The sequence below is a fragment of the Typopeltis vanoorti genome, chromosome 13 (assembly GCF_054136105.1).
Source record: "Typopeltis vanoorti isolate ZY-2024b chromosome 13, IOZ_Tvanoo_1.0, whole genome shotgun sequence".
Classification (NCBI taxonomy): domain Eukaryota; kingdom Metazoa; phylum Arthropoda; class Arachnida; order Uropygi; family Thelyphonidae; genus Typopeltis; species Typopeltis vanoorti.
This window is the reverse complement of record NC_143561.1, coordinates 106,017,194-106,035,432: the sequence shown is the minus strand read 5'-3', so window position 1 is coordinate 106,035,432 and position 18,239 is coordinate 106,017,194. Positions and strand designations below refer to the sequence as shown.

The window sequence follows — 18,239 nt, the reverse complement described above, 5'->3', positions numbered from 1 at the left end:
ACAGGAAGATGGTTTGATGTAAAATCAAGGGTAAGACAAGGATGGACATTATCTCCATTCTTATTCATCATCTATGTGGATCACATTATGAAAGAAAGTGGCATTAGACTTGATATTAGAATTTTTGCTTTATTCAGATGATGATTTACTACTAAACACATTTAGTGCAGGTCTTCAGTATTCTCTAAATTGAATAACAGGTGTAACAAATTTGGCATGAAAATCAGCAATAGAAAGACTTGAAAATAGGCAGAAGCTTTGAACACTTCAACTGCATTCTGAATGGAGAGAATACAAGTAAAATAGTGTAAAACTTTTATACCTCCATATTTTAGCATTTCTGGTTGAATATTATCTACTTCAACTGCCTTCCCATATTTCAGGATTTCAGGATTGTGATGTCTATTCCTGTTGAGTGTTTTTTACCACCATGTTGTCACTGCTTTTTTCATTTAGCAATCTTTCAAAGTAATTACTTCATACATCAATATTATTTTTATCCTCAGTTTTCATGTCCCCTTTATCATCTCTAATTTCTTATACAGGACTCTTTCCTCTGAGTTTTTTTTTTTTTTTTCAATAGTTTTCAGAATATTTTACCACCTTCCTGACATTTATTTTCACTGTTCTTACTCATTCAATGTATTCCCTAAGAACACAAGGTGACTTAATTGCGAGGAACTTTCAATATGCTTTCTTCTTTTCTTTGACTGCCTCTTTAACTTCCTGAGTCCACTATTTTGATTTGATTTGAAAAATCATTTGATTTTTCTTTCCTTGATTACCTCACCACATGCCTCTCTGGCTGAGTCAATCAAAGTTTTCTTTAAGGTTTATCACTGAGTCTTCAAGGCTTGGTTCTTGTTTTCAAACTCTTGGTTTTTCTTGAATAAGGTTTGTCTACAGTTCACACCTGATAGCTGTTCTACTTTGATTCATTTCAAAACTTTCTTAGACATCCTTCTTTTCTATAAAGTTCATTGAAGATATAAGATATATGGAGTTCAATTTTATCCTGCTCAACGCTAAATGGTGATCACTTCCTGTTTCAAATCCTCTGTATAGGCTTGTGTCCTGAATTAGTGGGATAACATCACTGTCAAAACTAACATAGTCAATGAGACTTTTCTTATTCCTTGCCCCTTCTTTCCATGTGAATTTATGCAGATTTTTATGTTGGTGTTAGTAATAACCAATCCATGTCCTGAGAAGAAATCTAGCAGGTACTTATCATTATTATTAGCTTTGCTCTTTTCTCCAAATTTTCCCTAAACATTCTTATATGTCTGGTAATCATTTCCTACTCTGCTGTTTAGATCTCCAACAAGGACCAACTTTTCCTTTTTTGTTGTGTCAGCTGCCTTCTCTAATGCCTCAAAAATTTTGTCATGTGATCACCATTTAGTGTTATTCCTTATTAAAACCTTCTGTGGACCATAAGCCCAAATAAGTCTCATTGTCCATTTCTCCATTCTGATATTAGCCCATGTCACTCTGCTTGATATTTCCTGCCATTCAAGAAGATTATCCTCATATTTAGTGTTTAATATTATAGCTACTCCTTCTTTTCCCTGATTGTTATTTCCTGAATATGACATCGTCTAACTTCTGAATATAACACCATAGCAGTTGGTCCACTATTCCTGTCTTCTGCATAGTTCACTATAATAAGAAAAGACTGTTGTAGTTAAATTAATATTCTTTTTATATGATTTGGTTCCTCCTTCTCCTCATAATCACCTAATGGAAATGAGAAATATTACACTTAATTCAGGTAATAAATGTGAGATACATAAAGACATCGTTATCACAAAGCATAAAGTTTAATTAGATAATGCAGTCATTCTTCTACTGCAGCATTTCTCAACTCTTCTAAACCCAAGGACCTAAAATGCCTTAAACAATTCTGCGGACCACTAAGTTACAGAGGCGTAGCTGGGGGGAGAGATCCGCCCCTGATGGCACCTTCTTTGGCGTTTATGAAATCTTGCCTTACTGTCTATAAAACAGCAATTGAGTGATGAAATAGACTTCGACAATGTCATCAACAATCTTACGAACAGAAAAGCAAGAAAAATAACATTTTAGAATGTTGGAATTAAAGTTTTACTTCAAAAATAAACATAGTGTTTTTAATTTATTTCCCTATACGTCGTTTTGACTTTATGTAATTTTTTTTTAAAAAACCTATGTAGGAATTACCAACATTTTGGAAAAACTGTGCCATTTCTAACATAATAAATCTAAAAGCATGTTTTGAAAGATATAGTAACATAATTAATTAAATTGGAAGTAAACGATTAAACGTGTATCATTATTGAACAAAGTTTTAATTTTTATTAAACAGATAAATAAGATGATATAATTATGTTACTTTTTTCCTTTACTATGCCTTATCCATGTTAAACAGGGTCGGCGCACTGATCTTTAACCTTCCTCTTCCAAGTTCTCCGGTCCAGGGCGTCCTTCGGACTCCATCCTTTCTCCCTAAGATCCTCTGTCACCTTATCCCTCCACCTGAGCTTGGGCCTGCCTCTTTTCCTCCTTCCCTCCAACTCCATATACTCCACTCGTTTACCAACATACTCCTCACCTTTCCTCTCTACATGTCCGAACCACCTCAGCCTACTTTCTTGTATCTTCTTGCCAATTGGTCCCACCTTAACTGTCCCTCTGATGTAGTCATTCCTTATCCTGTCCTTCTTTGTCACACCACTCATCCATCTCAACATCTGCATCTCCGCTACCTCCATCTTGCTCTCCTGTGCCTTGGTTATAGGCCACGTCTCTGCACCATGGAGCATCGCCAGCCTCACCACCATCTTATATAGCTTTCCTTTCCTTTTACAACTCACTCTCTTGTTGCACAGGACCCTGCTCATCTTCCTCCAATTCATCCAACCGCATGTTATTCGGTGCTGTATTTCCTCATCCAAGTCACCATTCCTCTCGACAACCGACCGAAGGTAAAGGTAGTACTTGAATTTCTTCCCTGAAATTAGCCTTTCACCCTGGAGTCGTATGGCCATATTCTCGTCACTCCCCGTTGACATATATTCAGTCTTCACCTGGTTAATTCTCATGACTCTCTCCTCCAATGCTTTCTCCACTCTTCCAGGATATTTTCAAGCTTCTCTTGGGATAATTTGCATAGAACAATGTCATCGGCAAACAGCATGCTCCATGGTGCCTCCTTCTTGACATCCTCCACTAGTACATCCTACATCCATGACCAGGTCAAAGAGGTAGGGGCTCAGAGCTGACCCTTGGTGTAGCCCTACAACAATGGGGAACCCTTCTGTCATGTCGACACTAGACCTGACCTGAGTTTCTGTTCCCTCATACATCTCCTTCACCAAACTCGCGTACTTCTCTGACACTCCCTTCTTCCTCATACACCTCCATACCTCCTGCCTGGCCGCTCTGTCATATGCCTTTTCCAGGTCTATAAACACCATGTGCAGATCCACTTGCATCTCTCTATATTTCGACATCAATCGCCTTAGTGCAAATATTGCATCCATTGTCCCTCTTCCTGGCATAAATCCAAACTGCTCCTCACCAATTTTCGTTTCCTGCCGATATAATTATGTTACTACTTTTAATGAGATGGTTGAGCTTCTCAGCCCTTGCAGAGTTGCTGGATATCTGGCTCAATATTGGTCAACTTCAATCGAAGATCGGCACACACACTAAGACGATTTTGTTTTTATTTGAAGGAGCGATGAAAATCCTTTCTCACAAAGATAGGTTGTAGAAAACTGCAGGAAGATTTTCAATGCTTCGTCAGATAATTTTGGAAATTCACTTCTCACTGAAGGCGAGATCCAAAATCGAGCTAAACCAAGATATCACGTTACTGCATTTTAAGTCCACTGTAACTTGAAAGCTCAATTAACTGCAGGGCTGCCCCTAGGAATTTTCCTGCCCTGTGCAGTAGCATATTTGCCGTATAGTTTATGCCAACTTTGCTGCCCCAAAAAAACTTGCCACCACGTGCAAATGCACGTCTTGCACCGTCGGTAGAGCTGACCCTGATTAACTGTTCCTTTTTCGATAACGAAAGGTCGTTCTCATGACTGCAAGCCTGAAATGGATCACGAACCTACAGAAATTTCTTATAAAAGTTATTCGGAAAATATGTTTCAAAATTCTGTTTCAGATTTTTGAGGTGGTCACAAACCCTTTCCACAAACTCAGAATGAACAAAAATATTATTTTAGACTAAAAAGGATTCCGATGTTGGAAAAGGTACAAATTATCTGTCTTTTACATAATTCATCCATAAAACCAGTTTTTTTTCGAATGCCTTTATTTTGTCATAGGCATCAAGAACAGTTAAAAGTTTTCCCTGAAGGGAGAGATTTAGTTCATTTAATTTGGAAAAATTGTCTGAAAGATTGGATAGTGTTGATAACCATGATTTGTCAACAAGGAGTGATGCAAAATCAGAATTATGTTCATTTACAAATAATAAAACTTCGTGCCTTAATTGAAATAACCTTGTTAGTACTTTGCCCCTGGAAAGTCAGCAAATTTCAGAATGAAGCAAAAGTTGTGTATATTCACTGCCCATTTCATCGCAGAGTACTCAAAATAACCTGTTATTTAATGGTTCAGCTTTAATAAATTAACTAGCTTGACAGTGCTGTATAGCACAGTTTTAAATTCTGGTGGCATTCCTTTGGAGGCTAACGCTTCCCTATGTATAAAACAGTGCACCCAATTCATATCCAGAGCTACTTCTTTGACCTTAGAAACAACCATATATGTATGCCTGTAAGAGTGCGAGCTCCATCCGAACAGAAGCCTACATTTTCCCCACTGGATTCTTTTTTGTATTATGTAATTATTGAGAGTGTGAAATATTTCTTCTCTAGTTGTTTGGGATGGCAAAGTTCTACACAACAGAATATCATCATGAATGTTATCATGCGCATATCTTACGTATCATATTAACTGCGCATCATTTGTAACATCAGTAATCTTGTCTATTTGTAATGCATAATAAGGGCTCTTCTTAATTCTTTCGATTAACTGAGATTCTATGTCGCCTGCCATATCATTAATTCTGCAACTGACAGTGTCATTTGAAAGAGAAATCAAATCAACATCTGTTAGTAACTTGTTACCAAACAGTTTTTACCACATCTTTTATAGCTGGAAGTAGTAAATTTTCTCTGATACAAAGAGGTTTCCCTGTTTTCGCTATGTGCAAACTTAAGAGATAGGATGCTTCCAGTGCTTTGCTATTAATGGAACCCATGGCTGAAATTATATCTTTCCCATGATTTAATGTCCCTAAGCATCACTGAAAAAATTCAGTTGGCTTATTTTTCAGATCACAATGTTTAGTTTCTAAATGTCGTTGGAGTTTTGCAGGTTCCATGCACTCATTTGACAACACTTCATAACACAAAACACATTGAGGTTTCTGTTCACTTTCATCTCTCCACACCAAGTAAACCGAATTCCAAATATGAACTGTTATATTTCCTACTGTATTTTTTCTTTAAACTGCTTGTTTCTTCTTCTTTAATAGTATCAGACTTACTGGCCATTACAACACGTGTATTACAATTAGGGTTAGCATTACCTGTTCCATTTGCTCTTCTTTTCAAAGTCCTAGTTCTAAGCCACTTTTTCCATTATTAAAAAGTTTCCGAAAAAATATAAATACTGGGGTTAACTCACGACACACTTTGTTCAAGTATCACTTAGCACTTCTGAAGATATACTGAGCCTTGGTTGAAGGAAACCTTCAATAATAAAAATCAATACACAACAAGCAATTGGTTGAAATGTGGATAACACATGTTCACTTCAAATCTGACAAAACAGCAAGGGAAGGTAGAAGCAATAAAACTATATTGTTTGTCACTTTATCCCTCTTTTATTATTCGTCATTCTGACAAATTTAGCAGCAGAATGACAAATAATAAAAGAGGGGTGAAGTGAAAAACAGTATAGTTTTATTGCTTCCACCTTTGCACATTCTGATGCTATTTGTTGATTTTTTAAGGCTCCATTTGATTTCAATAATTTTTATTTACTTATTCAATTTTAATTTGTTTTGTTTGGATAATTTAAAAAAATATATTTATTTAATTAATTTAAGTCTGCCTGCGAACCACAGGCTGAGAAACACTGTTCTACTCCATTAAATTTAACATAGTGAATAAAATCAATCCAAAACATGCTCAGAATTCCTCTCTGTTCTCTTCTGTCTCTCATCTGACCATTACTGCACATAGCTGTATATTCACACATAGTTAAGAAGTGGTCTATATTTTAAAGTCATGTTAAACAAAATCTGTTCTGTGTGGATAGAGAATTGTATAAAAGTATATACAGTAAGTTAATTCGTTTAACGCTGATTCACTATAATGCGTTTTTTTCCCGAAACTTAAAGAATCACTAAATATTCAATGATTTGATATAATGCGATTCTACTCGAAGCCTTAAAAAAAAAAAAAAAAAAACACTAATTTATGCTGATTCAATTTATTGCTGTATTTCCCATGATTCGTATATAATATGATTATTCCCAAACCAGTCAGAGAAAGGTTAAAACAATACAAAACAAAATTGATACGAAAAAGCACTTCGCTCGACATTGAAATGCAGGTGCTGAGGCAATTAAAAAAAGGTGAACATCAAGTCGATATTGGAGCCGCTTTAAATTTGTCTACTTCTACTATATGAACGATTTTAAAAAACAAGAACAAAATTAAGTGTTCAACAACAAAAACCACAACGTCTTCTGCAACAAAGGTAACTCGATCCAGAAGCAACGTTTTAGAGGAAAAGGAGATGCATCTTTCCATTTGGATTGATGATGAAACCGAATGCAACATGCCATCAAGTCAGGCAATAATCATGGAAAAGGCCAGAAGTATTTTTAATCATATTCAAAAACAAAGAGAGGATATGAATGAAAACTTTGCGGCTAGCAGAGGTTGGTTCGAAAGATTTAAAGAAAAGAATCAATCTCTACAACATTTGAATCACCAGATAAGCGGTGAATACAGATGCTGAAGCTGCTTCAGCCTTTCCATCAATTTTAAGAACCATAATTGAAAGAGGAAATTGTCCTCCAAACTAGTTTTTAATGTTGATGAAATGGGATTTTTCTGGAAGAGAATGCCTAAGCACACATTTATATCGCATGAACAAAAGCGAGCACCAGGATACAAAGCTACAAAAGACTGTTTAATCCTTCTCTGGACAGTAATGCCAATGGTGATTTCAAATCAAAACTGTTGCTTGTGTATCATTCCAAAACACCAAGAGCCATAAAAGGAAAGTTAATATAAAAATAATTTAAAATTGAAGTAAAACTTGCTTATTCTTGGTTGTGTGTTCCCTATCCCTATTTACTATTGTGTTAAAATAACCCTGTTTAATGCTGTTTTGTGTAGTACTTTGTCTTCTAGGAACACATCCTGAGCATTAATCGGGGTACCTCCACATAGCCTTTAAAGGAATGCGGAGAACCGACCAGGGCTTCTGACCTAATGTCCAATCCTCACCTTCTCGTGGTGCACCCTGTTGGGTATCTACTTGGATACTGAGAATGGGCTGGCAATTTGGGATTTAGCCAACCAAATTGTATTCTTATTGGTTAAACCAAAATAAAAAAAGATGGTACAACATGACAAAATTTCATGCCGGCTGGGGCGTCGCCCGGTTAAACAAGGCCCCCGTTGTTTTCGCCAGTGAACCAGGGCGAACAGCGAAAAGTCACCTACTGGAATAAATCTGAAAATAAACCCCAACTCAACATCGCCAGAGTTAAAGATCGGTACTATCAACATAAGAAGCCTGAATGGCAAAGAAATGGAGCTAGCTGAGGAATTAGATAAGTACCAGATTGACATAATAGGGGTGACTGAAACAAAAAAGACCAAACTGGTGAGATCTTTCTGAGCAATAAATACAAAATGTTATATTCAGGCAATGACAATCAAGGAAAAGAAGGAGTAGCCATAGTATTCAACACAAAATACGAGGCTGATCTTCTTGAAGGGCAGTCAGTCTCAAGTAGAGTAATGTGGGCAAATATGAGAATAGGGAACTGGACAATGAGACTTATTTGTGCCTATGGTCCCACAGAAGGTTCTACTAAGGTAGAAGTGGAGGAATTTTTTGAGGCTTTAGAAAAAGCAACTGACACAATGAAAAATGAAAAGTTGGTCCTTGTTGGGGATCTAAATAGCAGAGTAGGAAATGATTGTGAGACATACAAAAATATTTTGGGAAAATTTGGAGAAAAGAGCAAAGCTAATAATAATGGCAAATATCTGTTGGATTTCTGCTCAGGACATGGACTGGTTATTACTAACACCATGTTCCAACATAAAAATGTGCACAAATTCACATGGAGAGAAGAGGCTAGGAATAAGAAAAGTCTTATTGACTATGTTATTGTTGATAGTGATGTTTTCTCCCTGGTGCAGGACACCAGAATGTACAGAGGATTTGAAATTGGAAGTGATCACTATTTAGTCTTGAGCAGGATAAAATTGAATTTCATATTGAAAAGAATAACATGTAAGAAAGTTTTAAAGCGAATAAAAGTTGAGCAGCTCTCAGATGTGAACTGTAGACTAAAATACACAAAGATTATTGAAGAAAAAATGAAAGAGTTTGAGAACAGGAATCAAACCTTGGAGATTCAGTGGCAAACTCTGAAGAAAACATTGATTGATTCTGCCAGAGAGGCATGTGGTGAGGTTGTCTGTAAGGATAAAAAAATCAGAACTCCCTGGTGGACACAGGAAGTTAAAGAGGCAGTGAAGGAAAAGAAGAAAGCATACCAAAAGTTCCTGTCAAATAAGTCAGCTTGTGCTCTTAGAGAATATAGAGACAAATGCAAGAATGCTAAACACTGTTTAAAACTAGCTAAACAAAAGTCATGGGAGGACTTTGGCAAGAATATAGAAAATAAATATCAAGAAGGTGGCAAAATATTCTGGAGGTTGTTGAAGAAGCTTAAGAATGGAGGAAAGAGTGCTGTAAAAGGAATTAGAGATGATAAAGGTGACATGAAAACGGGCGAAAAAGATATCCTTGAAGTATGGAGTAATTACTTTGAAAAACTGCGAAATGAAACAAGCAGTGATGACAGCACAGTGGTAAATAACACTGACCAGGCATGCAATCAGGAATACATATCCATACTTGAAGTAGAAAAAGCCATCAAAGGCTTGAAATGTGGAAAGACAGCAGGAGTAGATGATATTCAACCAGAAATGCTGAAGAATGGTGGTATAAGAGTCTTATAGTGGCTGCACTGCATAGTTCAGAAAGCCTGGACAGAGGGACGAATTCCCGATGATTGGAGTAGAGCTCTCATAGTACCCATATATAAAAAGGGAAATAAAACTGAATGTGAGAATTACAGAGGTATTTCCCTACTGAGTGTTCCTGGCAAGATCTATGCAAGTATACTTGAGAAACGGTTGAGAAGAATTGTGGAAGAAAAGCTTGGTGAAGAACAAGCTGGATTCAGGCCAAATAGAGGCTGTCAGGATCAGATCTTCACTTTACGACAAATAGTTGAGAAAGCATGGGAATATAACAAAGATCTGTATTTAAGTTTTGTCGATCTGGAAAAGGCAAATGACAAGGTGCCAAGAGAGAAGCTATTCAATACGCTGCAGTTATATGGTCTCAATGGGGCATTATATCAAGCAATACTTAGTCTTTATTTGAGTTGTAAGTCAGCAGTTAGAATTGAAGGAAGTATAGGAAGATGGTTTAATGTTAAATCTGGTGTGAGACAAGGATGTACATTATCCCCTCTGTTATTCATTATCTATATGGATCACATTATGAAGGAAAGTGGTATTATACATGATATCAAAATTGGAGATGTTAATGTCAGCTCTTTGCTTTATGCGGATGATGTTATACTTCTAAATAAATCTACTACAAAGCTGCAAGATTCTCTGACTAAATTGAATAGCTGTTGTAATAGATATGGTATGAAGTTCAGCAATAAAAAGACAAAGACAATGAAAATAGGCAGAATCATTGAAAATGTCAACTGTGTTGTGAATGGAGAACCTGTGGAACAAGTAAAACATTTTAGCTATTTAGGCAAGATTTTTACTTAAGATGGTAAATTAAATATAGAAATAGACAACAGAATCAGCAAAGCTGGTATGGTGGGAAGTCAATTGAATAAATTCATATGGAATAAGAGAGAAATTAGTCGGAACACTAAATTAGCTGTATACAAGACAGTGTTCAAACCAGTTTTAACTTATGGATCTGAGAGCTGGGTCAGAAGTAAAACACTTGACCAAAGACTAGAGACCACAGATATGAGAGTCCTGAGAAAGATTATAGGTGTGAACAGATGGCATCAATGGCAATATCATATTAAAAACGAGGATGTTAGGAAAATACTTAACATTGTCAGCATCCAGGAATGCGTTAGCAGAGCTAATCTCAGGTGGTATGGTCACTTAAACAGAATGGGCGAAGAAAGATTAGCAAAACAAGTGTTCTCTGCCAGGTTGGCAGCAAAACAACCCAGAGGAAGACCAAGATATAGGTGGATTGATATGGTACAAAGTGCCTTAGACGATAGAAATATAAGATCTGATAATATTGGAGTCTTGACAAGTAACAGACTGATTTGGAGGAAAATTGTAGATAGGAAATTAATAATAATGTAATTTTTTTCATGTAGTACTATCATATCCTGTACACTCCTTGAGGGTACATGGCAGGAATTTGATGATGATGATAGTACCTGACTTGATAAGTTAATTTGTTCCTGGCTAGTAAAGCAAAAACTCATAAAGAAGGAATCTATTTTTGATAGACGTAGTGTTAAAAATGAAATTTGACAATAGTAATGTTAGATAAAGGTAAATGAAACAATAGTTTATGCTTAAATAATGACGATTCATTTTTCAAAAGAAATGTAAATATAGTCTTCAAAATCAAGGACTCGTGTAACTTCAGATATGTTTATCCTTTAAAATTGTACACAGACATTTGAAGTGCTTAGGTAGTATTTTACATAGTGATCTTTAATCTTTGAAGTCATTCCAGCTGCATGTTTGCAATAATCTCATATTTTAGAATAAATTATTAAAGATGCCAAGAAATTATATTCTTGGTTTAGTCCTTTATCCAAGTGTAAGCAAACAAAGTTTACATGTGAAGTAACTTCACAACTAGATAACTCGTATATAGAAGTAATGACTTCACATCTCTTGCCTTAGTATCCCATAATGCAAAGCATACATCTTTACAGACATGTATAATGCTATGCATTATGGGAAGGAATCACTATGCAGACAGGTTTCCACCTTTATTGAGGTCTCATCAGTGGGAACCAGACTTAGAAGTGATATCAATGTTGAAGTAATGCAGAAGTCATATTTCCATATACAAGTAGCCAAAAGCTGTCACTCCTTACTACTAAAATACTCTGGATTAGAGATAGATGTTGGAAGTTTTTCCACTTGGTTCTAGTATAAATTAAAGATGCCAAGAAATTATATTTTTGGTTTAATCCTTTATCCAAGTGTAAGCAAACAAAGTTTGTGCATGAAGTACCCTCACAGCAGGTGATGTGAAGTTATTAGCCTCTATATACAAGTTGCCCAGTTGTGAAGTTACTCCATGCACAAACTTTGTGTGCTTACATTTGGATAAAGAATTAAATCAAGTATATAATTTCTTGGCATCATTAATTTATAATATAACCAAGTGGGAAAACTTTTGAGATCTCATATTTTGTTTCCAATGTTTTTTTTTTTTTTTTTTTTTTTTTTTTTTTTTTTTTTTTTTAACATCACTTTCTGCATCAAATTTAACCCCTCCTCTTATTATACTGTATAATATTCTTTGTTTTGGTATATTATACAGTATAATAATAGGAGGGATTAAATTTGAATTAAGATAGCAAAATGAAGAGCAAGATAGCCTCTTTGTAACATCATTATGGTAGCTACATTGTTGCATGAGTCAATAAGATGCTCCCACCTGCTTGAACAAACAAACAAATGCACACCACACATGGTAGTACTGTATCGTATAGCTACATGTGTGGTTTGAAATGCCAGATTTATGAATGCTTAGCATTTATTTATTGCAATTAATGTTCGTATTTTTAATTTTATTGATACTTGGAAAAAAGAACTTGTAAGCCTGGGGTATAAAGTGGGAACTGCCTGTATAAATTGCAGTTCAGCAAAAATAATTAAGTATTGATTATAATAATTAAGTACTGAGACAACCTTTCTATTTAGAAATAGAAAGGTTGTCTCAGAGTATTATAAAATGATATTCTGAAGTTAATTTAAAAGCATTTAAAATGTTAAACTAAACTTATACGGACACCAGTAATAGATTATAAAATTAAAAAAAGAAAAAAAAAGATTACTATGTCAATTAAATATAAATGATCGATTCCAACACTGAAAGAGAAAAAGAATTCTTCTGATCAGATTTCATTTCTTGTAGATAAAGGGACAATAATTAACATTCATTTCTGATCACATGTTACTCTCAGGAAGTTTCATTCTTTATTACCCTTGACTTTGAGGAATAAATGTTCTCTGATTACTATTGTGGAGACGGTATTAAAGGATAATGAAGTGAATGACATGAAAGTTAGTCATAGAATGCCTTAGTAGAAAGACATAATGTAAGATTAATATGTATTTCATTTTCATAAGGCAGTTTGAAATTCAAATTGCCATTTAAATAAAGCATGTACATAAAGAATCTTGGTTTGGAGGGGGATGGTGCAAATAAGTATATGCTGTCCGAAGAAAGATTTCAAGCTTTAGAACAACAGAAAAACCATCATACTAATAATTCTGAGCATGGTTCCTAAATGTTTGATGTCCGGGGTGAGGAGAAAAATAAAATTTTGAGAGTAGGCTGCTTACACATTTAATCTAAAAAGGAAACAAATGAATATAAATATAAAGCTCTAATTAAATTAAATACACTAACAAAAATTACACTGCATTTTTATTTGCTAGAAATATTACATAATTAGATTTTCGTAGTGAAGAATCCTGGAATCTTTCCAAGGAAATTTTTTTTTTTTTTTTTAATATCCCCAGTTATGTCTTCTGGAAACATAGCTGAATGAAATTCATTTTAGTTAAGTTGAAGCTAATGCAATTCTTTTAAAATATATAGTGATATTTTGTTTTTTTCCAAAGAATAGTTACTCATTAAAATTATTTTCATGTTCAGAAAACCAGTTCTGAAGAATGTTTCTTTTACTGTTCCTTCTGGCAATACACTGGCTCTTGTAAGTACTATTTTTTGAGTGAAAATCATTTAAAAAGATACATCAGAATTGTAATTTTAATTTCAAATGCATGGAATTGTACACATGAAGTGTCTTTGTTTATAAACTGCAACCTTTTTAATTGTGTGTCCTAATAAATATATTTGTTCTGTATAGTAGGTTTATTTATTTAATGCTCAAGTTTTTTAGAAGTTTTTCACATAACAAATCAAAGCATCTACAAAAGTGAAAGGCCAGAAAGCTTTGATTGGTTCAGAAAGTTGGCAGCTTGTGCTATCACTGTCTCGAGCCATGACTTCATTCTGAATAGTCATCAGTCTCAAGACACTGAAGTTTTCAGTATAGATCATCACCTGTGTACTCCAAGGGAGCTGTCCTCACTAGCTTCGCATAGTCCACAGAAATAGCAGAAATGATCTATATTAACTGATAGTGGAACAAGTCCATCATTACATCAATATTGTAGAAATATTGTTGTAGAACTCTACAACAAATGGAGAAAAAAATGTCTTGTCAAACAAAAATTATCTGCTTTGTCATAGGGATCTGTTAAGAATCCAATCAGTCATAATTGGTGGAAGATGTTTAACCATCCATCCAGCCAGCCAGCCAGCCATGGCAGATGAAATATATTGACTATCTGATGCTTTGTATCCATGTTATTTCAATAAAATTTCAATGGTATCACTTTACATCCATGTTTTAGTTACAGAAATATGTCATAGGCAATTTGCCTGAACAAAATTGTTCAGGCAAATTACCTGAAACATTTCAAAATTATTTCAAAACATTTCAAAATTATTTATATCAATGGCAGAACTCTAGCTGAATGGATGATTTGATCATATGTGGTATTTAGGTTCTCTATTAAAATTTGTGCATTTTTGTCTGCAAATTTGTTTGATTGTTTGTTTTATTCAGACATTTACAATGGAAAAAATTAGTCAAAACAAAGTTATATATGTAATGCATAAGCCAGAGCAATTTGGCACTTTATAAACCATGCTAAAACTGTTAAAACATTCTTTGGATTTTTAAAAAAATACTGACAGTTTGATAGGGCTCCTTGAATGCTATAAATTTGCCACATATAGCATGATTCATTTTGCAAAAAAAGATGGAAATATTGATTCAGAAGTCAATTTTGAACAATTTCAAACTGCATTGTATGTAAACAATTGTAAAAACCTCCCAACCCAATATACACTATCTACCAATAACTATCTACTTTAACAATTTACAGTTGATACCAGCAGGCGAATCCTATCAGGTATGGCTTTGATCACCTCCTGCACCCTTTGAGGGAAGTTTTTCACCAATGTGCAGCAGACATCAGATGAAATATGTCTCCATTCCTCCATCACAGCAGAACTGGGTTCTGTGACAGATCAGGGATGTGCTCCTACGGACCTCAATTGCCGCTTCAGTTCGTCCCACAGGTGTTCGATAGGGTTAAGGTCAGGACTCTGTGCAGGCCAGGGCAGTTGTTTAACACCCATCTCTTCATACCATTCCATAACAGCTGCAGCTTTGTGGTATGCAGCATTGTCATCTTGATAGTAACACATGTAAAATTCATAAACATTCCACAGTGTAGGCAGCACCTGATTATCCGGAATATCAAGATACTGAGCTGCCTTCATGGAACCACAGACAACGACCAGTGATCCCGCTTCAAATTAGCTGAATGCACCCCACACCATTACTTCTCCTCCACCAAACTTTACTGTGGGTACAACACACTGTGGTAACAAGCGTTCACCAGGCTTCCTCCACACCCTGCAATCAGACTGGAAACAGCTGAACCTTGATTCATCGCTCCATAGTATCATTTTCCACTGGTCGCTTGTCCAGTTCACATGCTCTTTGCACCAGACCCAGACGAGCCACCTTGTTCATTGTGTGCCACTGCTCCTCCGTAGAAATCCAGTAAATGGAGTATTAGTACAAGTGTAACACCATGGTGTTACCGGCACTCTAGAACTCATCATGGATGGTGTGTGTTGATTGTAGCCAGTTTTTGCATGTGCCACCCTTTTTAACTCTGCTCCTGTCATTCATTTTTGATAGCCACCCTGGGTATCTTCCTGCACTAGTGATGCAAGAATGTCTCCATTTGTAGATCACATCACCATCCGTTGATTCTGGATGTCCATACAATGGCACCTCTCTTGAAGTCACTGAGTTCACATTGTGTTGCCATACCACCTGTATTCAACTGCTACAATGGAGTACTACTTCCTACTATCTGTACACCGGTTTTCATGTTATTAACAAACCTGGAATGTTCCATAACCTTCAAATAACAGGGATCCCTGACAATTATTGGTAGATAGCATATATGTATGTCTTACTACAGTAATTGTTAGTCTTAAGTTCAAGACTGCTTGTTTAAATTGTTGCAAGTTGTTTAAATTCCTCACTCTTTTTTCCCCACTGCAAATGGACTGTTTTTTTTAACAAAATGATTGTAAATTATGCTGTTAATTTTCCCTCTGGCATATTGGAATTTAATGAATTTGCTGTTTAGGAGTCTGAATTGAAACTGCAAGGGATGAATGTGGGCAGTTGGGTTTATCTTTCTCTGAGTGGGCAGCTGGAGGTTGTCTTGAGCCATTCATGGTAAGCAGAGTTTTTTTTCCTTTTACAACATTGGCACACTTTTTTGAGAAACCAGGTTTGGATGGTGGCTGAGAATTTGGAGTGGAATAAGGGATGAAAGCCTTCATTCCTGTGAGGATGATTTCTGTTATTTGGTCTGAGCAGGGGTGTTTGGATCAGAAGGACTGTGGTAAGGAGGAATAGAAGTTTGGCACCCTTGTAGTGCCAAAGACACGAAACTGTGAACTGGTGGATGAAGGTTATTTTATGGCAAAAGAGACTTGTATGAGGACCAAGTTAATAAGAGGAGAACTGACAACCACAGTATACTTGGAAGGAGAGTTGTTTAGGAAGAGGTCAACTGTGCTGGCAAATTGGAGGGGGGTTGTCAGATATTCTGGTAGAAAGATTGATGATCTGAGATAGGTCATTGCTGATGGCATACACCTCAGCATCCCTATCTGCTCGATTGGTGAAACTGGGAAAGGGGAGCCAATATGAGTTGTGGACATTGAAGTCCCCAAGAAGGATGACCTCGCTATTGGGGTATTTTGACTGCAGAAAGTTGAGCTTTGGAGAGAGAGAGAGTTGAAGAGCTCAGAGTGGTTGATGGAGTTTGGAGAGTGATAGAGAGCATATGAAAAAGGGAAGGTTGATTTGTTAGAGAAATTTTGAGCCAAAGCAGATCAGTGGGGGATTCAAGGATTTCGAAAGGTGTCCAGGCTCCTACAGTGAAATTGATGTCATTGAGACTATCACTCACTGCATGTAGGAAGAGTGGGGGGAACAGAATGAATGAATGACATTTCTTGTTATTTGTATTTATATTTTCTTTTCTCTGTTTCTTTCTTCAGCAAGAACGAAAATGCAGAGAGCAAAAAATGGGAGGGATTACTTTTTCTTTCTTTCTGAATGGAAATTTTTTTTCAAAAGGCTCTAATCTTGTTGTTGGAAATTGCCTGTGTTTAATAAAATCTAGAAAGCAAGAAAGCATTTTTTGGTTGTTATTGTACCAGAGACTTTGTAGAGGAGATTCACCACAAACAGCGACCCTACTTAAGTGGGAAACGCTGCAGAAGAAGTTGTACCAGAGACTTTAATGCAAAATAACATGCGAAATCTGATTTTCTTTTAAAATAAAACCAAAACAGCTTTAAATATATATATATATATATATTAATTGTTGCAGTGATTGCCTTTATTTCTTACTGTTGCATTTGACAGTCTTGTAGTATGCTATAATTATAATATCATAATGTTCTTGTCACGGTAAGTGTGAAAAATAATAGCTTCACAATTATATTACATATTTTAATATTGAAATATTGTTTTTTATTTCATTACTTGAAATAAGATAATGTTAGTTTTGCAATAGTTTTTCTACAAAAGTTGGTAATTGTAATTGTTTAGAAACACAAATTATATTAATAACAAAAAAAAAAAAAAGAAAGTCAATCTGAATAATATTACTTGAATTTGTAAACAGTGAGCCCCCATGAAGTAGAATATTATTCATGCAAGCTTTCTCAAGCATTACAGTCCCGCATGTGTGTGTTAAATGAAAATTTATGGTGCCTAAACGTTTAGGTGTATTTAAAGGAGGCTCCTGAAACAACTTTAATCATTAAGTTTATCTTTAAACTTAAGGTTAGCTGTTTTATGAAATATATAAAAATTTTAATTTTTTTAGGTTGGGCCCTCTGGAAGTGGTAAAAGCACAATTGTGCGCCTCTTATTTCGATTGTATGATATTCAGTCTGGCGAGATTCTTATAGATGGACAAAATATAGCAAAGGTAATAAACAAAATCACAAAGAAAACTTTTATTCAGAATTTTGAAAAAAATTTTAAAACTTATAGTTAGCATGATTTGTTAATAGAATTCAGGAAGGTGTTATTAATTCTAGTTTCTTGAGATAAATGTGCAATTTCCATTCCACTGCAGTACTTTTTATTTCTTCATTTAGGAAGTTTCCATGTGTTGAATTTAAAGAAAATTTGCCTCATGCTGCTAAATTAATGCCTTGCAAAAAATGTAATATTTATCATCTTCAGCCAACATTTTGTGGGCAGTAGTTTCAGTCATTAGAGGATGCAATGATAGTTTAACACAGTTTTGATATCTTTGCTAATTTTTTAACAAGAATATTCATGAAGTAGTTTTATTAAAGCAATCGGCCAGCAAACATTGGTCGATAGACAGAGCCTCTGCTACTAATGGCTCACAAAAAGTTAAGCAAGTTTGAGCGCGGTTAGTAGTTGGAAGGGGTTCAATCATTCAATGCTGTTGACCCACTCTCCCTCAATGAGTCTTTGGACTCCCTGGAGGTGTCACATAATAATA

The 18,239-nt window shown here is 35.4% G+C and overlaps 1 protein-coding gene across 2 annotated transcripts in view; it reads left to right on the top strand.

Moving 5' to 3' along the window:
• Hmt-1 (ABC transporter ATP-binding protein/permease Hmt-1) overlaps positions 1-18,239 on the top strand; it is a 318,374-nt gene that overhangs the window by 261,797 nt on the left and 38,338 nt on the right. For both annotated transcript variants that reach the window (XM_090402438.1, XM_090402439.1), the window contains exons 14-15: positions 13,237-13,294; positions 17,586-17,690. In XM_090402438.1, coding sequence (XP_090258564.1) covers positions 13,237-13,294; positions 17,586-17,690 — 163 coding nt within the window. The remainder of the gene's footprint in view (positions 1-13,236; positions 13,295-17,585; positions 17,691-18,239) is intronic.